This window comes from Chiloscyllium plagiosum, unplaced genomic scaffold (assembly GCF_037043375.1).
Source record: "Chiloscyllium plagiosum isolate Xiang-an unplaced genomic scaffold, Cpla_swu_hap1 HiC_scaffold_28, whole genome shotgun sequence".
Classification (NCBI taxonomy): domain Eukaryota; kingdom Metazoa; phylum Chordata; class Chondrichthyes; order Orectolobiformes; family Hemiscylliidae; genus Chiloscyllium; species Chiloscyllium plagiosum.
Genome location: NW_028270166.1, coordinates 47,677,128 through 47,700,076, shown reverse-complemented (window position 1 = coordinate 47,700,076; position 22,949 = coordinate 47,677,128). Strand labels below are relative to the sequence as shown.

General features: G+C 45.2%; 1 protein-coding gene across 2 annotated transcripts in view; it reads right to left on the bottom strand.

Annotated features, from left to right (window-relative positions):
• Positions 1 to 228: 228 nt before the first annotated feature.
• LOC122565146 (scaffold attachment factor B1-like) overlaps positions 229 to 22,949 on the bottom strand; it is a 117,557-nt gene continuing 94,836 nt past the window's right edge. The window contains exons 16-18 of one of the 2 annotated variants that reach the window (XM_087976185.1): positions 16,591 to 16,703; positions 13,107 to 13,173; positions 229 to 555 (exon numbers count right to left, since the gene is read on the bottom strand). In XM_087976185.1, the coding sequence (XP_087832311.1) occupies positions 426 to 555; positions 13,107 to 13,173; positions 16,591 to 16,703 (310 nt within the window). In that variant the 3' untranslated portion in view covers positions 229 to 425. Of the gene's footprint in view, positions 556 to 13,106; positions 13,174 to 16,590; positions 16,704 to 19,714; positions 19,830 to 22,949 lie in introns of those variants that run through there. The other variant, XR_015751880.1, reaches the window with a different exon arrangement.

The following is a 22,949-nucleotide window of genomic DNA, read 5'->3' as shown; positions in this document are numbered from 1 at the left end:
CTTACTTACCTACATGTTTATTTAGGACATGTTTATTTTCTTCAATCAATATGCTGATGTGATTTCCACATGACACGTTGGTATATTACTAAGGGAAAATTAAAGACTACACGGATATCCCAGCTACTGGAATTTCAAAGGTTTATGATCATGTCTGATATTTGAGGAAAACCATAGGAGAATTCAAGTAAAAATCAGGAACTAGCAGGTTAGATAACTTCAAACAGGTAGGGTAGAAAAAGACAAAAAGGACAAGTTTTATTGATTCTTTGTCAAGACAAGCACATTTGAGAAAATTAATTACAAAATGAGAGCTAGTCACATTCAAACATTCAGTTTAAATACTTCAACGCAAACAGAAAGGTGACTACAGAATCTGAAAACATATTAAAAATATTTCCTTCATATGAAGATAGTGAAACAGTTTAGTAGGGACGCTGGTAACCTCCAGAAGCAGTTCCCCCTGACACGTTTACTCCTGACATCATCTGGCTTGAGCGGTTATCAAATGCCATAGAGCCTTGCTGGTAACCTCCTTGCATGTAGTTTCCTTGACTGTGAAAACCAAGGATTACAACAGTTATTTATAAAGCTGAAAAGACAAAACAAGTTCTCCTGTAATCTAAGGATGTTTGTAATATGTAACAAGAGTGAAGATTTGACATGCCCAGAATCCAAGGACATGCCCAGAATCATAGGACATGCCTTCCAGAAACGACCGACAGAGAAACCTTTACTGAATATACAATATGGATTCAGTATAAATTGCTTGTTCCCATTTCTGTATTAATGCTAACACCACACTGGATCCATCTACTGTCAAATCTATTCCCGGCATTGTCTGAAATAATTCGCGTGCTGATTTATTTAATTTCCTGTTAAATTTTGCGGTTAATTCAGCTTCAAATAAGACTCAGTCATGCATCGCTGGTCTACTAATCTTATTCAATTTCTTGCTGTATTCAATCTTTTACTTTGAGTCCTAGTCTTACACCCTCTTGCTATAGCTTGACAGCAATGGAATTCATCTTTTTTCTATTTCTTCACCCAAATTCAAACTCTGGACAATTATTAGTTTCCCTCAGCTTTCCTGGTAACAGATTCCTAGTTTTACCCTGGTTCTTTATTATAACATTCAACCTCACCCCACACTTCTGGGAACCTGAAGATTCCTTCACTGTGATATATATAGAGCTATGATAGATGAGGCTACTTTCAGGCAGATCACCATGACCCACAGTCTATGTGTGGTGCGAGTGTGCTTGTGATGAACATCATAATGGGCTTCAGAGTGTGCAGCAATGGGAAGAACATGTTACTGGATAGGATGGAAGAAACCTTCAACCAGCAAGGGTCCATATGGTCATCGTATTTGGTTCTCCTTGTGACAGGGAAATGCTGCAGAGCGATCTTTGCATGGGGCATGATGAGGATTCCACACTGAACTAGACAGAAAGAGCTAAACATGATATTAATACGGACTCTAAATTACTGTGAGAAAGGGATGGAACAAGAATGAACATGAGAAGGCTGTAAAGATTAGAGAAGCTACTAACAGCAACCTTTAACAGATTTGTTATGTACTGCCATCCAGTGGCTTGTTGTGGTGCTGTACACTGACAGATACAGAGGGGAAACAAAAGGCATCAAATAGTATCTTACCATTCCAAAAATCAGTAGCAGCACCAGTTACAAGTATAATTGGTGCTGAACATAACTGTTGATAGTTCTGAGACTGCATGACTGTGGTCATCTGAAAGCATCCTGAAACGTAATGCTGAGACCTATAGTTTTTATAGCAAGTATGATGGGGTGATTTATTTATCTTTTTAAAAAAAGTGGAAAGGTGGTAAGGAAAAGCCAGGGAACTACAGACCAGTAAGCTTCACATCAGTGGTGGGTAAGTTGTTGGGGGAATCCTGAGAGACAGGATTTGCATGTATTTGGAAAGGCAAGGACTGATTAGGGATTGGCAACAAGGCATTGTGCGTGGGAAAATCAAGTCTCATCAACTTGATTGAGTTTATTGAAAAAGTAACAAAGAGGATTGATGAGGACAGAGCGGTGGACATGATCTATATGGGCTTCAGTAAGGCGTTTCACAAGGTTCCTTACGGTAGACTGGTTACTAAGGTTAGATCACATGGAATACAGGGAGAACTAGCCATTTGGATACAGAATTGCCTTAAAAGGCACAACACAAGAGGGTGGTGGTGGAGAGTTGCTTTTCAGACTAGAGGCCTGTGACCAGTGGTGTGCGACAAGGATCGGTGCTGGGTCCATTGCTTTTTGTTATTTATATAAATGATTTGGATGTGGACATACGAGGTGTAGTTAGTATGTTTGCAGATGACACCAAAATTGGAAGGTTATCCCAGAGTGCAACGGGATCTTGGTCAGATGGGCCAATGGGCCGAGAAGTGGCAGATGGAGTTTAATTTAGATAAATGTGAGGTGCTGCATTTTGGAAAAGCAAATCAGGGCAGGACTTACACACTTAATGGTAAGGTCCTGGGGAGTGTTGCTGAACAAAGAGATCATGGAGTGCAGATAGCTCCTTAAAAGTGGAGTCGCAGGTAAATAGGATAGTGAAGGCGGCATTTGGTATGCTTGCCTTCATTAGTCAGAGCGCTGAGTATAGGACTTGGGAGGTAATGTTGCAGCTATACAGGACATTGGTTAGGCCACTGTTGGAATACTGTGTGCAATTCTGGTCTCCCTCCTATAGGAAGGATGTTGAGAAACTTGAAAGGGTTCAGAAAAGATTTACAAGGATGTTGCCAGGGTTGGAGGGTTTGAGCAATCAGAAGGGACTGAATAGTTTGGGGCTGTTTTCCCTGGAGTGTCAGAGACTGCGGTTTATAAAATTGAGAGGGGCATGGATATGGTAAATGGACAAGGTATTTTCCCTGGGGTGGGGGAGTCTAGAACAAGAGGGCATATGTTTAGAGTGAGGGGGGAAAGATTTAAAAGAGACCTAAGGGGCAACTTTTTTTATGCAGAGGGTGGTGCTTGTATGGAATGAGTTGCCAGAGGAAGCGGTGGAGGCTGGTACAATTACAACGTTTAAAAGGCATTTGGAATGGGAATATGAATAGGAAGGGTTTAAAGGGATATTGGCCAAGTGCTGGCAAATGGGACTAAATTAATTTAAGATATCTGGTTGGCATGGACAAGTTGGACTGAAGGGTCTGTTTCCATACTGTACATTTCTATGATTGTATTTTCATGGTCTATCAATTTTTTGCTGTGAATAAATGGAGAGAAGATGCCCTGAAATGAATGTTTGTAGCTATTAATTATTTCTTATCAATCTTGGAAAGACTCATTTACTTCAAGGGGTTCTTGAAGGAGAAGGAGCGATGACAGAGTTTTAATATTTAAGGGATTTGATATGGCAAGTGCATGGATGGGTTTCTAATTGCTGGAGAAGACCAGAACCAAAAGCCAATAACAATAAATCCAAAACAGAATGCAGGCAGATTTGATTAGGGAACTTAAAGTGAAGAAATCCCTAAGGGGCAGTGACTGTACTATGATAGAATTCACCTTGCAGTTTGAAGGGAGAAGCTTGAATCGCTGCAAAGGTATTAGAATTGAGTAAAAGGTAACTCCAAACCAGGGAGGAGCTGACCAGAGATGATTGGAAGGGGATCCGAGCAGATTAAGACAGTCGAACAGCAATGGCAGGAATTTCTGGGTAATTTGGGAGGCACAGCAGAAATTCATCCCAAGGCAGAGAAAGCATATTAAGGGGAGGATGAGGCAACTGTGGCTGACAAGGGAAGTCACGAACAACATGAAACCAAAAAAGAGGGAGCATACAATTTGGTGAAGATTAGGGGGAAGCTTGAGGATTGGGATGCTTTTGAAAATGAGTAGAGGAAAGCTAAAAAGCAATATGGGGGAGAAGATGAAGTATGAGAGTAAGCTAGCTAGTAATATAAATGAAGATAGCAAGAGATTTTGTTTTTAGATATCTATAAAGGTAAGAGAGTAATTGGAGAAGACATTAGACCACTGGAAAATGAGGGTTGAGTAGTAGTAACAAGGGTCAAAGAAATGGCAGAAGAACTAAATATTTTGCATCAGCCTTCAAAGTAGAAGACAACAGCAGCATACCTGAACGTCAAGGAAATCAGGGGCAGAGGTGAGTGCACTGGCCATCATGAAGCTGGGGAAGCTGAAAGGTCTCAAGGTGGATAAATCACCCAGACAGGGTGGACTAACCCCAGCATTCTAAAGTAGATAGCCAAGGACAATTACAGACACTGCTGTGATCTTTCAGGAAGCACTGGAATCAGGGAGCATCCTAGAGAACTGCGAGAAAATAACTAATTTAATATCCCAATTTAAGAAGGAAGGAGGCAGAAGATGGAACTATAGGCTGTTTAGCCTGACCTCAATCAGTGGTAAGATTTTGAGAGTTCATTATTAAGAATAAGACTATGGAGTACTTGGACGCGCACAGTAAAATAAGGCTGAGCCAGCACAGCTTCCTCAAGGAAGGTCGTGCCTGAGAGATCTATGAAAATTCTTTGAGGAAGTAACGAGTAAGTTAGTGAACAAGAGAACCAGTGGATGTGACAAGGTGCTATTCAGGAGGCTGCCAAGTAAGATATTAGCCCATGGTTTTAGGGGCAAGGTACTAGAATGGATAGAGGACTGGATGACTCGCATAATATAAAAGACAGCAGCAGGAGAGGGGCATTCGACCCTTCGAACCTACTCTGCCATTCATCATGATCATGGCTGATCCTCCAACTCAATAGCCCCAATCCTGCTTTGACCTTCAACTAACTCCCACATGTCAAATGTGAGCTTGCCTGATAGCAGTTGCTCCCAATTAACACTCCCTGAAGATCTCGACCCATGGGAGGGGTCTCGCCATAGGGCAGCACGATGGCACAGTGGTTAGCACTGCTGCCTCACAGCGCCAGAGACCCGGGTTCAATTCCCGCCTCTGACGACTCTCTGTGTGGAGTTTGCACATTCTCCCTGTGTCTGCCTGGGTTTCCTACGGGTGCTCCGGTTTCCTCCCACAATCCAAAAATGTGCAGGTTAGGTGAATTGGCCATGCTAAATTGTCTGTAGTGTTAGGTGAAGATGTAAATGTAGGGGAATGGGTCTGTGTGGGTTGCGCTTCGGCGGGTTGGTGTGGACTTGTTGGGCCGAAGGGCCTGTTTCCACACTGTAATTAATCTAATCTAATTTAAAAGTAGTTTGCAGGAATGGCAGCTGGTGAGTAGTGGAGTGCCACAGGGGTGTATGTTGGGATCATAGCTATTCAAGTTATACATGAACAATTTATTCAAGGAACCAAGGGCATTGTTGTTAAGCCTGCAGATTGGGCAAGGTTGAGGAGGTAGACAGGTGGGAGAAGGTTGAGGAGGTTGAAAGGTGGGGGAAGGTTGAGGGTTGAGGAGGTAGACAGGTGGGGGAAGGTTGAGGAGGTAGACAGGTGGGGTAAGGTTGAGGAGGTAGACAGGTGGGGGGAGGTTGAGGAGATAGACAGGTGGGGGGAGGTTGAGGAGGTTGAAAGGTGGGGGAAGGTTGAGGAGGTAGACAGGTGGGGGAAGGTTGAGGAGGTAGACAGGTGGGGGAAGGTTGAGGAGGTAGACAGGTGGGGGAAGGTTGAGGAGGTAGACAGGTGGGGAAGGTTGAGGAGAGACAGTGGGGGAAGATTGAGGAGGTTGAAATGTGGGGGAAGGTTGAGGAGGTAGACAGTGGGGGAAGGTTAAGGAGGTAGACAGTGGGGGAAGGTTAAGGAGGTAGACAGTGGGGGAAGGTTGAGGAGGTAGACAGGTGGGGGAAGGTTGAGGAGATAGACAGTGGGGGAAGGTTGAGGAGGTAGACAGGTGGGGGGAGGTTGAGGAGGTAGACAGTGGGGGAAGGTTAAGGAGGTAGACAGTGGGGGAAGGTTGAGGAGGTAGACAGTGGGGGAAGGTTGAGGAGGTAGACAGGTGGGGGAAGGTTGAGGAGATAGACAGTGGGGGAAGGTTGAGGAGGTAGACAGGTCGGGGAAGGTTGAGGAGGTAGACAGGTGGGGGGAGGTTGAGGAGGTAGACAGGTGGGGGGAGGTTGAGGAGGTAGACAGGTGGGGGGAGGTTGAGGAGGTAGACAGGTGGGGGGAGGTTGAGGAGGTAGACAGGTGGGGGGAGGTTGAGGAGGTAGACAGGTGGGGGGAGGTTGAGGAGGTAGACAGGTGGGGGGAGGTTGAGGAGGTAGACAGGTGGGGGGAGGTTGAGGAGGTAGACAGGTGGGGGGAGGTTGAGGAGGTAGACAGGTGGGGGGAGGTTGAGGAGGTAGACAGGTGGGGGGAGGTTGAGGAGGTAGACAGGTGGGGGAAGGTTGAGGAGGACGACAGGTGGGGGAAGGTTGAGGAGGTAGACAGGTGGGGGAAGGTTGAGGAGGTAGACAGGTGGGGGAAGGTTGAGGAGGTAGACAGGTGGGGGAAGGTTGAGGAGGTAGACAGTGGGGGAAGGGTGAGGAGGTAGACAGTGGGGGAAGGTTGAGGAGGTAGACAGGTGGGGGGAGGTTGAGAAGGTAGACAGTGGGGGAAGGGTGAGGAGGTAGACAATGGGGGAAGGTTGAGGAGGTAGACAGGTGGGGGAAGGTTGAGGAGGTAGACAGTGGGGGAAGGGTGAGGAGGTAGACAATGGGGGAAGGTTGAGGAGGTAGACAGTGGGGGAAGGTTGAGGAGGTCGACAGGTGGGGGAAGGTTGAGGAGGTCGACAGGTGGGGGAAGGTTGAGGAGGTCGACAGGTGGGGGAAGGTTGAGGAGGTCGACAGGTGGGGGAAGGTTGAGGAGGTCGACAGGTGGGGGAAGGTTGAGGAGGTCGACAGGTGGGGGAAGGTTGAGGAGGTCGACAGGTGGGGGAAGGGTGAGGAGGTAGACAATGGGGGAAGGTTGAGGAGGTAGACAGTGGGGGAAGGTTGAGGAGGTCGACAGGTTGGGGAAGGTTGAGGAGGTCGACAGGTGGGGGAAGGTTGAGGTGGTCGACAGGTGGGGGAAGGTTGAGGAGGTCGACAGGTGGGGGAAGGTTGAGGAGGTCGACAGGTGGGGGAAGGTTGAGGATGTCGACAGGTGGGGGAAGGTTGAGGAGGTCGACAGGTGGGGGAAGGTTGAGGAGGTCGACAGGTGGGGGAAGGTTGAGGAGGTCGACAGGTGGGGGAAGGTTGAGGAGGTAGACAGGTGGGGGAAGGTTGAGGAGGTCAACAGGTGGGGGAAGGTTGAGGAGGTAGCTGGGGGAAGGTTGAGGAGGTAGACAGGTGGGGGAAGGTTGAGGAGGTCGAAAGATAGGAGAAGGTTGAGGAGGTAGACAGTGGGGGAAGGTTGAGGAGGTAAACAGGTGGGGGAAGGTTGAGGAGGTCGACAGGTGGGGGAAGGTTGAGGAGGTAGACAGGTGGGGGAAGGTTGAGGAGGTAGACAGGTCGGGGAAGGTTGAGGAGGTAGACAGTGGGGGAAGGTTGAGGAGGTAGACAGGTCAGGGAAGGTTGAGGAGGTAGACAGTGGGGGAAGGTTGAGGAGGTCGACAGGTGGGGGAAGGTTGAGGAGGTCGACAGGTGGGGGAAGGTTGAGGAGGTCGACAGGTGGGGGAAGGTTGAGGAGGTAGACAGTGGGGGAAGGTTGAGGAGGTCAACAGGTGGGGGAAAGTTGAGGAGGTAGACAGGTGGGGGAAGGTTGAGGAGGTCGAAAGATAGGAGAAGGTTGAGGAGGTAGACAGTGGGGGAAGGTTGAGGAGGTAAACAGGTGGGGGAAGGTTGAGGAGGTCGACAGGTGGGGGAAGGTTGAGGAGGTAGACAGGTGGGGGAAGGTTGAGGAGGTAGACAGTGGGGGAAGGTTGAGGAGGTCGACAGGTGGGGGAAGGTTGAGGAGGTAGACAGGTGGGGGAAGGTTGAGGAGGTAGACAGTGGGGGAAGGTTGAGGAGGTCGACAGGTGGGGGAAGGTTGAGGAGGTAGACAGGTGGGGGAAGGTTGAGGAGGTAGACAGTGGGGGAAGGTTGAGGAGGTAGACAGGTCGGGGAAGGTTGAGGAGGTAGACAGTGGGGGAAGGTTGAGGAGGTAGACAGGTCGGGGAAGGTTGAGGAGGTAGACAGTGGGGGAAGGTTGAGGAGGTCGACAGGTGGGGGAAGGTTGAGGAGGTCGACAGGTGGGGGAAGGTTGAGGAGGTAGACAGTGGGGGAAGGTTGAGGAGGTCAACAGGTGGGGGAAGGTTGAGGAGGTAGCTGGGGGAAGGTTGAGGAGGTAGACAGGTGGGGGAAGGTTGAGGAGGTCGAAAGATAGGAGAAGGTTGAGGAGGTAGACAGTGGGGGAAGGTTGAGGAGGTAAACAGGTGGGGGAAGGTTGAGGAGGTCGACAGGTGGGGGAAGGTTGAGGAGGTAGACAGGTGGGGGAAGGTTGAGGAGGTAGACAGTGGGGGAAGGTTGAGGAGGTCGACAGGTGGGGGAAGGTTGAGGAGGTCGACAGGTGGGGGAAGGTTGAGGAGGTCGACAGGTGGGGGAAGGTTGAGGAGGTCGACAGGTGGGGGAAGGTTGAGGAGGTCGACAGGTGGGGGAAGGTTGAGGAGGTAGACAGTGGGGGAAGGTTGAGGAGGTAGACAGTGGGGGAAGGTTGAGGAGGTAGACAGGTGGGGGAAGGTTGAGGAGGTCGACAGGTGGGGGGAGGTTGAGGAGGTAGACAGTGGGGGAAGGTTGAGGAGGTAGACAGTGGGGGAAGGTTGAGGAGGTAGACAGGTGGGGGAAGGTTGAGGAGGTAGACAATGGGGGAAGGTTGAGGAGGTAGACAGGTGGGGGAAGGTTGAGGAGGTCGACAGGTGGGGGAAGGTTGAGGAGGTCGACAGGTGGGGGAAGGTTGAGGAGGTAGACAGGTGGGGGAAGGTTGTGGAGGTAGACAGGTGGGGGACGGTTGAGGAGGTTGAAAGGTGGGGGACGGTTGAGGAGGTAGACAGTGGGGGAAGGTTGAGGAGGTCGACAGGTGGGGGAAGGTTGAGGAGGTCGACAGGTGGGGGAAGGTTGAGGAGGTAGACAGTGGGGGACGGTTGAGGAGGTCGACAGGTGGGGGAAGGTTGAGGAGGTAGACAGTGGGGGACGGTTGAGGAGGTCGACAGGTGGGGGAAGGTTGAGGAGGTCGACAGGTGGGGGAAGGTTGAGGAGGTCGACAGGTGGGGGAAGGTTGAGGAGGTAGACAGTGGGGGAAGGTTGAGGAGGTTGAAAGGTGGGGGAAGGTTGAGGAGGTAGACAGTGGGGGAAGGTTGAGGAGGTTGAAAGGTGGGGGGAGGTTGAGGAGGTAGACAGGTGGGTGAAGGTTGAGGAGGTAGACAGGTGGGGGGAGGTTGAGGAGGTAGACAGGTGGGCGAAGGTTGAGGAGGTAGACAGTGGGGGAAGGTTGAGGAGGTAGACAGTGGGGGAAGGTTGAGGAGGTCGACAGTGGGGGAAGGTTGAGGAGGTCGACAGGTGGGGGAAGGTTGAGGAGGTCGACAGTTGGGGAAGGTTGAGGAGGTAGACAGTGGGGGAAGGTTGAGGAGGTCGACAGGTGGGGGAAGGTTGAGGAGGTCGACAGTTGGGGAAGGTTGAGGAGGTAGACAGTGGGGGAAGGTTGAGGAGGTCGACAGGTGGGGGAAGGTTGAGGAGGTCGACAGGTGGGGGAAGGTTGAGGAGGTCGACAGGTGGGGGAAGGTTGAGGAGGTCGACAGTTGGCGAAGGTTGAGGAGGTAGACAGTGGGGGAAGGTTGAGGAGGTAGACAGTGGGGGAAGGTTGAGGAGGTAGACAGGTGGGGGAAGGTTGAGGAGGTCGACAGTTGGGGAAGGTTGAGGAGGTAGACAGGTGGGGGAAGGTTGAGGAGGTAGACAGTGGGGGAAGGTTGAGGAGGTAGACAGGTGGGGGAAGGTTGAGGAGGTAGACAGGTGGGGGAAGGTTGAGGAGGTAGACAGTTGGGAAAGGTTGAGGAGGTAGACAGTGGGGGAAGGTTGAGAAGGTAGACAGGTGGGGGAAGGTTGAGGAGGTAGACAGTGGGGGAAGGTTGAGGAGGTCGACAGGTGGGGGAAGGTTGAGGAGGTAGACAGTGGGCGAAGGTTGAGGAGGTAGACAGGTGGGGGAAGGTTGAGGAGGTAGACAGGTGGGGGAAGGTTGAGGAGGTAGACAGGTGGGGGAAGTTTGAGGAGGTAGACATTGGGGGAAGGTTGAGGAGGTAGACAGTGGGGGAAGGTTGTGGAGGTAGACAGTGGGGGAAGGTTGAGGAGGTAGACAGGTGGGAGAAGGACTTGGGTAGGTTAAAAGAGTGGGTAAGGAAGTGACAGATGGAATGCAATGTGGGAAAGTGAAAGGTTATGGTCTTTGGTGGGAATAATAGAGGCATAGAGTATTTTCTCTGTGGGGAAAAGCTTTGGAAATCTGAAGCACAAATGGACTTTGAAGTCCAAATTCAAGATTCTCTTAAGGTTAACATGGGAGGCTTAGTTGGCAGTTAGGAAGGGAAATACAACGTTAGCACTGATTTCAAGAGGGCGAAAATACAAGAACAGAGACGTACCGCCTAGATTGTGTAAGACCCTGGTCAGACCGCATTTGGAATATTATGAGCAATTTTGCGCCTGTATTCAAGAAGGGATGTATTGGTGTAGGAAGGTACAAGAGGAGGTTTTAGAAGAAATTTGACTGGGGAGGTGGCAGGCAAATTCTGATTGAAACTTACAGAATACTGATAGGCCCAAATAGTGTGGACATGGACTAGATGCTTCCTCCAGTAGGAGAGACTAGGACCTAAGGGCACACCTCAGAGTGAAGGAACATCCCTTTCGAACTGAGAGGAGGAGGAATTTCTTCAGCCAGAGGGTGGGTAAATTACAGAACTCATTGCCGTAGATGGCTGTAGTGGCCAAATCATTAGTGTACTTAACACAAAGATCGATAGGTTCTTGATTGGTAATGGGTTTGATGGTTACAGGAGAAAACAGGAGAATGGGTTTGAGAAATGTATCAGCTGTGATTGAATGGAGGAGCAGAATCAATGGGCTGAATGGCCTAATACCATTCCTTTATCTTCTAGTCTACTCAAAACCTCAACCATTACCAAATTCTGTCCACTCTCTAGGTAACTGTCAGGGAAATTAGATAAACGCACGGGAAACTATAGAAGGCAGCGGTGTGATCACGTAAACCAAGAGGAGGTTTGCATCAAGCAGAAACATATGAAATGCAGTTTCTGCATGTTTAAATGCTATGTAATACTATCATTCAGCCCTTTCTTTACCCACACCAGTACTTGACCTTGGATTATTTGGGATTTAAATAATCAGTACGAACAAATGTGGCACTCTATCCTGTGCTTTTGAAATGGTTTACATTTGATAATTTTAAGCACCAAATTTGTTAAGGGGGAGTTATTCTTTACAGATCTGTATTAACAATCTGCACTGACTTGGTTTACCTCTTTGAAGAAGTGTTACAGTTTCCATCCTCTTCAGTACAATTTCTCAAATATGAGAGTGAACTGCTGTGCAATGGACTCTAGGCGCTCTTATCAAAGCATCTTATCCAGGTTCTAATGATAATTGTGAAAAAGTTCAACAATACAGGGAGAGTGCGAGCAACTAGGCAGCACATGACAGCATTCTAACAACTTCTGAACTTCAGGAAAAATTATATTGATGGGAAAGATTCACTTCCAGAAGTATGTCTCATTATTTTCAGAATCATTTCATATTTTACATGCCTGTGATGCTGTTCAATTATGTTTCGGGTGCACATCAAGGTTTTGCTACAGACTGACAACACCAGCTTTTATCAGAAGTCGACTCTCCTGCTCCTCGGAGCTTCCCCACCACCTCTCACCCCATCCACCGACCTATCATCATCACCCCCTATCTGTATCTACCTACTGCCTTCCCAGCTACCTCATCCCCAACCCAACCCAACCCAACCCTTCTATTTATCTGTCAGCTCTCTACACACCTCTGCCCCACATTCCTGATGAAGGGCTTATGCCCGAAACATCAATTCTCCTGCTCCTTGGATGCTGCTTGAACTTTTCCAGCATCATACTTTTCATCCTTCTCAGTAGTCAGCTCAGCAATACATTTCACAGGCGCCAATTCTGTTATAGAATTAACTATCATCTGCAGTTTTGTCACACAAGTCAGCCAACTGCCCAATACTGAAGCTGATTACCTTGGCTACCAATGTCATGTTCATGGTTTGCCTCAACATATTTCTGTGCTCTTGAAACAGGGAGTAAATTTGCAAGAATGTATTCAGCTGCAAGGTATAAATGGGGACTAGATATGCATGTAGTAGTGGAGAACAGGTGTCTATTAACACTGATTCAAGGAGAAAGAGCAGATTCACTTTACAGAATTGACATGTTGATAGAGCAAGCCTTCAGCAGAACAAAGTCTTCAAACCAGTCAGGGAGAAAACAAAAGACAGGCAGTGGGAATGAAATGCCCTGGGAAGCGCTCCTAAATAAAAAGATTATTTTCCTTTAAACTGATTGGTCTGTGCCTTGACATGTTTAGCTTAGAAGAGCAATAAAAAGCTCTGGACTGTGTTGCAAACTGCTTTTGTTTCACTACAGGTAAACATGGCCCACACCAAACCAATGTCTGCCATCATAGGATTTGAGGGTAGTGTTGGAAAACAGCATACAATATGCTCACACAGACTTAAATCCAGCTCATTCTGAACCATTACAATTATTTCTGATTGACGTGATGGTTCAATATAAAGTTAAACTAGAACTTGGTTAAATGTAGAGTGAGAGATCATTTGACATGAACAAATATCAAAATGACAAAATAGCTGTTGCATAGAAAAATCTATAGAAATTACAATTCCTATTTCAAATCACAGCAAAGCTGTCCTGAATGAAACACGTGCTTACATAATGGAAAACATTTAGACTGGCAAATAGAAGAAATGAAACGGTAAATACAGGAAGTTTTAAATCTGGCTGTGTTTATCCACATAGCCCAATTCAAATAAAGGTCATTGATCGAAACTTTATCAAATCAGCCTCCAAAAAGACAGGTGTCAGTGCTTTTACTGAGATATTAGATGGTTTACATTTTTCTGAAGTGCAGCTAAGGTGTGATTTTGGGCTACTTACTTTTGCATTCCTCCTCTCTGCATATTGTAACTTGTCCCAGATGGGCCAGACATGCCCCGATCGCCACCTGCAACAGCAATGGGTTAGTGATGCAGCTTTCACACCTCAATTCATCATTGAAAAAACACTGAGCCCTTCAGGAAACATACAAAACAGGGAATGATCAATTACACCCACATCAACCAAGGCCTAACAACTACAAAATTCTAGCTTTTACCAGTATATTTCAACCCATTTTACATTTTGTTACACAATACATTATGAACTTAATAATCTTTTACCTCAAGAATTACTGTTGCAAACATCTTTTGTACAGATTATTTGATCAGATCTACTACCAGCCCTGCAACTGAAATCCTCTCAAGGATAAACAATTAAACTAAAATCTCTGGGTCGGTGCAGCAGAAGAAATTCCAGGTGCAGTATTCACCCTGTACAGGATATATATCCACTGGATACTAAAGCAACATATGCCAACATGTTATGTGGAATCACACACCTGTATGACAACAGTATTGCAGATAGACAGTCATACACATAGCTGCTAGTTGCCAAGTTATAAAACATGCACTTTAATCTGAAGTTTAAACTCCCTCTGTAGAGGCAGATATGTAGCTGAGGGGATTTAATCACCATTCTTCATTCTAGATTCTACATGTGTAGAAAAGATTTTAATTGCCCATTTGATCCAATCCCAGTTCCCATTTAGATAGATTTCCCAGACTGGCATCAACTGCTGATTTACCAAGAACTCCAGACTTCAACATTCCAGGGTATCTGCAGCACTGTTTCGCTGGTGGGCAACACAGATTTTCAATCAGTTGGGATGAAATGTCAAAAATGCTGCATTCTCATGTCTGTTGTTGTGAAGTTGGGTACAGTAATTGTAGACTGGGAGGTAGGAAATTATAATTTGGTGTTTGTAAAATACTGGGGGTGGGGTGGCATTGTGTGGTCCATTTAAACAATGGGGTTTCTTTTCTGGGCTTACAGATTTAAAATGCTAGTTCACGGAGAGCCCGAATTGCAACATTTATATCAAAAGGCCGAAAAGTTAGGCCAAACAGCATTTTTACCAGGACAACAAATTTTTGAATTTAGCCAATGTGAACCAGGCACTTGATGCCAAAATCCTATTAAAGTTAAATCTGATGGTTTTGACAACATAGGACCAATCCAATTGTAAGAAATATTAATACGCCATCACTGGTATGAAAGAAAGGGGCAGTTGGACAGAGCGAACAGCCCTCAGCTCGCACTCTCTCTCTCTCAAAATTGGTTTTCTCACTCATCTACATATTAGAGAGTGTTTACTCTCTAAATAAAGACATTCCTGACAGAAGAATGACAGGGAAGGCACAGAACATTCCAAAAGATGTGACCTGTCTGGAATTTCAAGAGACTAAATTCTATTTTTTGTTATATAAGAGGAAATTCTATTTATTGGGACAGTATACCATTAGATTCTTGTTTAATTCTAGAATAGTTAGTTAGAAGGGATTTACTCAGTTTATTAATAGTTTACTTAATTTATTCACTGTTAGAGTTTGATGAATAAATTGTTACTTGTTGATTTTAGAGTGAGTGTTATTTTATTTAACTACTAGAAGTTGCTAAAAGGCAGTTTACCCCACTGTTCACACTCTTTTTACAGATTATACTACTCTTCTTTGGGTGTTTTGGCTTTAATTCCCAGAGGGGGTCAACCTCCACTTTATAACACTGTCATGGCCAACATTCTTCCCTATTCTGATAATCTGTATCTCAGAATAATGAAAAAGCAGCATATTATCTAAATGGCATGAGATTGCAGAGTTCTGAGACACACATCTGGGTATCCTCATGCATCAATTGCAGTAAACTAAAATGCAGGTTCAACAAGTAATCAGGAAAGCTAACTCTATGTTGTGTGTTACTGCAAAAGAAACTGAATGCAAGAATAGGGAGGTTGTGCTCCAGTTATGCAGGGCATTGGTGAGACCACATCTGGAATGCCATATACAGTACTGAACACCATACTTATAGAACGCTGGAAGCAGTGTACTGCCTTACAAAGAAAGGTTAGATAGGCTAGGCCTGTATCCTCTGGAGTTTAGGGAGAAAGTGAGGTCTGCAGATGCTGGAGATCAAAGTTGAAACTTTATTGCTGGAACAGCACAGCAGGTCAGGCAGCATCCAGGGAACAGGAGATTCGACGTTTCGGGCACAGGCCCTTCTTCAGCAATGCTCCTGAAGAAGGGCCTGTGCCCGAAACGTCGAATCTCCTGTTCCCTGGATGCTGCCTGACCTACTGTGCTGTTCCAGCAATAAAGTTTCAACTCTCCTTTGGAGTTTAGTAGAGTCAGAGGTGACTCAATTGAAAATAGAAGATCCTGAGGGGACTTTAAGGTGGATGGAGACAGGATGTTTTCTCTTGTGGAAAAAACTAGAATAAGGGGCCGTAGTTTAAAAACATGGGGTCAGCTATTTAGACAGAGATGAGGAAACATCTTTTCTTTTAAAGGGTCGAGTGTCTTTGGAATTCCCTTCCTCAAAAGGTAGTGGATGCAGAATCCTTAAATATCCTTTCAGGGCAGAGGCAGATTGATTCTTGATTACTAAGGTAATGAAATATTATCACGGGTACACAGGAATAGAGTTGAGGTTCAAATCAGATTAGTTATGATCTTACTGAATGGAGGAGAAGCTTGAAGGGCTGAGTGGCCCACACTTGTTCCTCACTCATATGTTCTCCTGTACCCTATGTTAATTCTTGTGGTTCAGGTAATAGTATTAACATTGAAGTTCTTAATTTAGCCCACAGCCACTGAATGCCTACACAGAACTTCCTTCCTAATCCTACATTGTTGGCACCCATGTGGACCGCGACAACCTAGATCTTCCCCTCTCCACTCCAAGTTCCTATGCACTCCAGAGCAAATATCCTGAACATTGGCACTGAGTAGGCACCACAGCTATCCAGACTCATGCACATAGCTGCAAAAACAAAAAAAGTGTCTACCCGGCTGACTATTCTGCCTCACACTTCTAGGATACCCTGCTTAACCTGACCCATATGGATGGCATCCAGCACTACATGACCATGGTCAGTTCGTTCATCCTTGCAGCCCTACACCGATTCATAACTGTTTGAATTTATCTACCACTAGAGATGTTAGGCCATTCTATCTTAAAAGTCTCTAACGTTGAAATAGTTCCCAAGTCACACTTCACATTCTTTAAATGATCACTTCAAATCTATATGCTCTAGCAACCAGCTTACTGACCAGTGGGAATAGTGGAATCACATTTAACTCAAATGTTCCAATTTTCAGAACACTGAGATCACTTTCCCTTTTAACCATTAAAGATGATAACTACTGCTGAGTACTAATCATGTCTTCAGGAAGATGAAGCTGTAGAATTTGTCTTAGAGATGGAAAAAGTATGGAAAATACTTCTTTTTATTAAACTACTCAAACATAATTTGACTGTTAAGTTTTACTTTGCCAATGATCTCTTGACATCAGTCCACTATCAACGCTTCCTTGCCAGGATCGATCCTGAAATCCACTCATCTTCCGGCTCCGATCGGTGTTCCAATCTCGGTTCAAGGGGCTGAGAAAGGAAAAGTAATAATCTCATCATAAATGTGAATCAGAGTTGAGAAGCTGCATGTGTAAAGTCACAGCCTCACACCACTAAAGACAAAAATTAATAGCAAGAAACAAAGTGAGACAATTAATCTGCAACTACCATGCCTATCTAGCATGTCTCTAATGTACTTCAGAAATAGAGGATCTTTTAAAGGTCTGGTGAAAGGTTTGGCGCTGCTCTTTTTGCCACTGGAGGTTAGCCAGTTACTCATTTGACAGGCCCAAAAACATGATGGCGACTTTTTTGTGGGCTTGAAGTGGAAAAAAAAAATCAGTGATAGGAAATTGAATGTTTTTTCCTTATTGCTGAACTTTCAGCTTGTCAACTTTCTTTGCCTCTGAATCATTCTGTTGAAGGGATAACTGTCTCTGAATTTATTTTGCTCTGTGACATTGCTTTAAATTCCCCTTTTTATCTATTGATATACTTTGGTAACATGCATGGCAAACACTCTCATCTGTCATGGTTGTGAAAAGATATTAATTTTCTTATTCTGTGTGGAAGCTGTACATTTTTGGTTTCCTTTTGGATGCCCTACGTTTGTCATTCATCATGACTGCTTCACCTTGTAGTCTGTGACATCATTCTGAAGGTATAAAATGAAAAAGAGTGTTTAAGATAAACATTGGTCCTTTAGAGGACGAGAACTGGAGTTTAATGGGAAATTGGGAAATGGCCGAGGTGTTGAACAAGTATTTTGAGATAGTCTTCACAGTGGAAGACACAAATAACATGCCAATAATTGCTAAAGGGATGGAGTTTAAAAATAGGGAGGTTATGCTGCAGCTATATAGGGTGCGGGTGAGGTCACACCTGGAGTACAGCGTATAGATTTGGTCTCTTTACTTAAGAGTGTACTGCCACTGCAGGGATGAAGAGGAGGTTAACTGGGTTGATGCTGGAATTGAGAGGGTTGGCATATAAGAGATTGAGTAGACCAGGACAATACTCATTGGAGTTTACAATGAATGATCTTACAGAAACATATAAAATTATGCAGGGAATAATGAGGGTAGGATCAATCAGGAATTGTGGAGGGAGCTTGTGCATGGAGTCAGAAGAAATAGGGGAGGTCCTTAATGAATACTTTGCTTCAGTATTCACTACTGAGAGGGACCTTAATGTTTTTCAGGACAGCGTGTAACAAGCTGATATGCTCGAACAGGTTGATGTTAGAAAGGAGGATGTGCTGAAAATTTTGAAAAACATAAGGGTAGATATATCCCTTGGGCCAGACAGGATATAACTTCGGTTACTACAGGAAGCGAGGGAAGAGATTGCTGCGCCTTCAGCAATGATCTTTGCATCCTCACTGTCCACTGGAGTAGTGATGACGATTGGAGGGAGGCAAATATGATTCCCTTGTTCAAGGGAGGGAATAGGGATAACCCTGGGAATTACAGACAAGTCAGTCTTACGTCAGTGGTGGTAAAGTATTGGAGAAGGTTCCGAGAGACAGGGTTTATGATTACTTGAAAAACCATCGCTTGATTACAGATAATCAGCATGGCTTTGGGAGGGGCAGGTCATCCATCACAAACATATTGATGGAGGTAGAGCAGTTGATGTGACGTACATTGATTTTAGTAAGGCATTTGATAAGGTTCCCCATGGTAGGCTCATTCAGAAAGAAAGGAGGCATGGGATACAGGAAAATCTGGCTGGCCCAGAGAAGACAGAGGGTGATGGTAGTTGTAAAGTTTTTAGCCTGGAGCTTGGTGACCACCTGTGGTGTTCTGCAGGGACTTCTGCTCTTTGTGATTTTTATAAACGACTTACGTGAGGAATTGGCAGGATGGGTTAGTAAGTTTGCTGATGATACGAAGGTTGGTGGAGTTGTGGATAGCATGGAGGGCTGCTGTAGTTTGCAAGGGGGCATTAACAGGATTCAGAACTGGGCTGAGAAGTGGCAGATGGAGTTCAACCTGGAAAAAAGTGTGAAGTTATTCATTTTGCAAGGTCGAATTTGAATGCAGAATAGAGGGTTAAAGGCGGGATTCTTACCAGTGTAGAGGAACAGAGGGATTTTGGGCTACATGTGCACAGATCTCTCAAAGTTGCCACCCAGGTTGATAGGGTCATGAAGGCGGCGTATGGTGTGTTGGTTTTCATTAGCAGTGGGATTGAGACTAAGAGCCACAAGGTCATGCTGCAGCTCAAAAGAGCCCTGGTTAGGGCACACTTGGAATATTGTGGTCAGTTCTGGATCCTTCATTATAGGAATGATGTGGAAGCAGAGAGGGTGCAGAGGAGATGCCTAGACTGGAGGTGAAGTCTTATGAAGAACGATTAAAGGAGCTAGGGCTTTTCTCATTGGAGTGAAGGAGGATAAGAGGTGACTCGATACAGGTGTACAAGATGTTGAGAGGGATAGATAGAGTGGATAGCCAGCGACTTTTTCCCATGGTGGAAATGTCTATTACGAGTGGGCATTATTTTAAGGTAACTGGAGGAAGATTTAGGGGAGATGTCAGAGGTAGTAGAATCAGATACATTAGGGACATTTAAACGACTCTTGGATACACACGGTAGATAGTACAATGAAGGGCGTGTAGGTTAGTCTGATCTTAGAATAAGATCAAAGGCTGGCACAACATATAGGGCCGAAGGGCCTGTACTGTGCTGTACTTTTCTATGTTCTATGAAGTGGATTGCCCAAGTAAGTCAGAGGGTGGCCATACAGAGATGGCAGGAAGTGATCAACATGTACTCAAAGTATCACTGCATGAAATGTGAGCACAGAAACAAATGTGTCAAATCATACTGATGACACCAAGGAGGAAAAGCAATCACTGGCTGATTGATCAAATGAAGATAGATTAGCGAGTTGGACTTAGAAATAACAAGTGAAATTCAATGTCAACATGATGTGGTTAGGGAAGGGAAGTAAATATTAAAACTATTAAATGGATTGAAAGGATGGAGGAAAAAGCTCAACATTATTTTTAAAAGGAAAATTGTATTTGACTAACCTTTTTGGATTGATGAAATACCAGGATGGGCAAGGGTAATGAGACTGACATCTAGCATGTAGTGAGGTCATAACAGACTTGTCAGCACAACTGATGCACATGTACTTAACAGTGGCTGCATGAACACACAAAGGGGCAGAAAACAAAGTCGTGGTAAATAGTTGATTTTCACAAGGTAGAGAGCACAGGAGAGAGGGAGAGCGAGGTGTTGCTGCTAGGAGGACATATCGTACTGAACTGGGCAGACCCTACTGAATGGGCAGATGCACAAATGATTAAATTTAACACAAATAAGTCTGCTTTAAATAATTCAAAGAAAAGAAGGAAGTATATGTAAAATAATAAATTTTCAACAGTGTGGGACCAGGGACAAGTGAGGGTGTAATGTAAAAAATTAAATTGTGCTATCTCTTTGGACATTAATGAAATATTAAAGGGGATGTGCTTTCTTTATTCAGTGCCTCACTTTGACCCAACTTTGCACACCTGTGAAGAGGGTCAAAGGGGGTCACCTAGCTTATACTGTACTGTGCTGAATCAATTCGGTTGCTTGTTCACAGAAGTCAGTGTGTTGCAGTTCCATCAAGTGTGTAAGAATCTCAAGAGTAAAAGAACCTAACAAGGGTGCAGGGCCACAATCTTTCAAGATGGCAGGGCAAGCTCAGAAGGTTGTTACAAAAGCATATGGGTTTGTCTGGCTTTATAAAGTGGAGTTAAACGTATGAAACCAAGGCAATGTTAGTAAACCTGGGGGGGGGGGGGGGGGGGAAGAGTCCAGAACTAGACTCATTATATCTCACTACTGTATGAGTTTCACTCTTGGCACCACTCTTTAGAAAGGATAAGAAACAGATTTTAGAGATGTAAGCCATTTGGCTCTTTCAGGCTGCTCTGCCATTCAAAATGGTCATGTCTGATCATCCAGCCTATTCCTACTTTTGCCCTATAACCTTAAATCACTTAAGCCCCCAGAGGTACATCATACTCCGTGAAAACATTCAATACTGCTATCCCAACTGTTTTTCATGGCAGAGAATCTCACAGGTTCACCACTCTCTGGATCAAGAAATTTCTCAAGTCTATCCTAAAAGATCAACCCCTTAATAAGAGACTGTGACCACTAGTTTTGAACAACTCAGTCATACAAAACGTTGCTGCATCTACTCGACCTAATCCTGTTAGAATAGGATTTGTTAAGGGAAATACGTCAGGCTTTAGTATTAAAAATTGGCAAGTCATTGTGCAGCTGCAAAGAAATTAAGTTAGGCCACATTTGGAAGACAGCGTGCAGTTCTGGTTGCCACACTACAAGGAAGAAATGAAGACTTTGGAGAGGGTACAAAAACAGATTACCAGGATCTTGCCTGGTTTGGAGACTTTTAGCTATGAGGAGAGATTAGACAAACATGGTTTGTTTTAACTTGGATGAAGGACAACTTGATAGAAGTTTACAAACTTATGAGGGGCGTGAATAGAATGGATAGTTGGAGTCTTTTTCTGAGGCTAGAGATGTCAATTACTGGGGGCCAGAAAGTTTCATGAAAAAGGTAGTACACTTAAAGGAGATGCGAGGGGCAAGTTTTTCCACAGTGTGTTAAGTATCTGGAATGTGCTGACAAAAGCATTTTTAGCAACGTATATAGCTCAATATAATTTCTTCTCCTTCTTCTGAACCAGAGAAACCTTCATTCTAAGCTGCTCAATCTCTCTTCATAAGAGAGATGACTCATCTCAGACACCAGTCCTAAATGATCCAGTTGCTCCCTGCACATCAGTCCTACCGTCCCAGGAACCAGTCCGGTAAACCTTTATTGCACTCCCTCAAGTGCTAAAATAATCTTCCTCAGATAGAGACCAAAACTGCACACAATATGGCAGGTGTGGTCTTACCAATGCCCCAGACTGTTAGAGCAAGAGAGCCCTGCTTCTGTAATTAAATCCCCTCACTACATAACCTTTGGATTACTCGTGGTGCAACATGCTAGTCAGTTCAGAAATAAGAAAATAGGAGAGCTGAATGTGTGGCTCATGAGTTGGTGCAAGAGGGAGGGGTTTAGATTCCTGGATCACTGGGACTGTTTTTGGGAAAGGTGGGAACATATGCAAACATGACTGCCTCCACCTGAATCACATTGCGACCAATATCCTTGCAGGTAGATTTGTTGGTGCTATTGGGAGGAGTTTAAACTAGTCTGACAAAGAGAATGAACACAGAATATCAATGAAACTGAGACACATCATGCTACAGCAAAGGTGAGCTCAGTTACATTGAGTGTAGAGAGACTAATGCAAGGCTGGATGGTCTTAACTTTAATGCTAGAAGAGTTAAAGGTAAGACTGATGGGGTAGTGGCATGGATGGACACATGGAAGTATGATATTGTTGCAATCACAGAAACATGGAGGAGGAAAGGGCTGGATTGGCAACTCAATATTCCAGGGTATAGGATCTTTAGGTGAGGGTGTAAAAAGGGTGGTGTTGTTGTACAATTAATGAAGGAGTCAAATACTACAATAAGGAGGTGATATATTGGAAGGGTCTTCAAACAAGACTTTGTGGGTCGAACTTCGGAATGTTAAGAGGGCAGCTGCTTTACTGGTAGTGTATTACAGATCCCCAAAGAGTCAGTGGGACATTTTTCAACTTTTTCAACAATCTGGGATAGTCATACTGCTAAGGGTTTAGACGGATTGGATTTCTTGAAATATATTCAGGGGAGTGTTTGTACCAATACACAGAAGGCCCAACAAGGGATGGTGGAGAGTTGGATCTGGTTCTGGGGAAACAAGATGGGCAAGTGTTCAATGTGGCAGTGGGGGAACATTTTAGCAATAGTGACCACAACACAGTACATTCAAATTTGTTCTGATCATGGACTGGGAGCAGCTCCTTGCAGCTAAGTCGAGAGCAGACCAATAGGGAACATTCATAAAGGAGCAGGGGAGAGGACAGGTCCAATACGTACCCTTTAGAAAGAAATGCAGGAGCAATACATTCAGTGAGCCCTAGATATCCAGGTTAATTCAGCACTGGATGGAGGAGGAGCAGGGCTTTTAGCAAGTCCAAAGGCAGAAGTTCAGCTGCAGCCCGGCAGACGTATAGCAAGTGCAAGGAGGGAACATAAGAAAGCAATGAGAAGAGCAAAAGGTGGATATGAAAAAGGACTTGCGAACAGGATTAAGGAGAATCCTAAGATATTCTATAAATATATAAAAAGGAAGAAGTTATGAGGAAC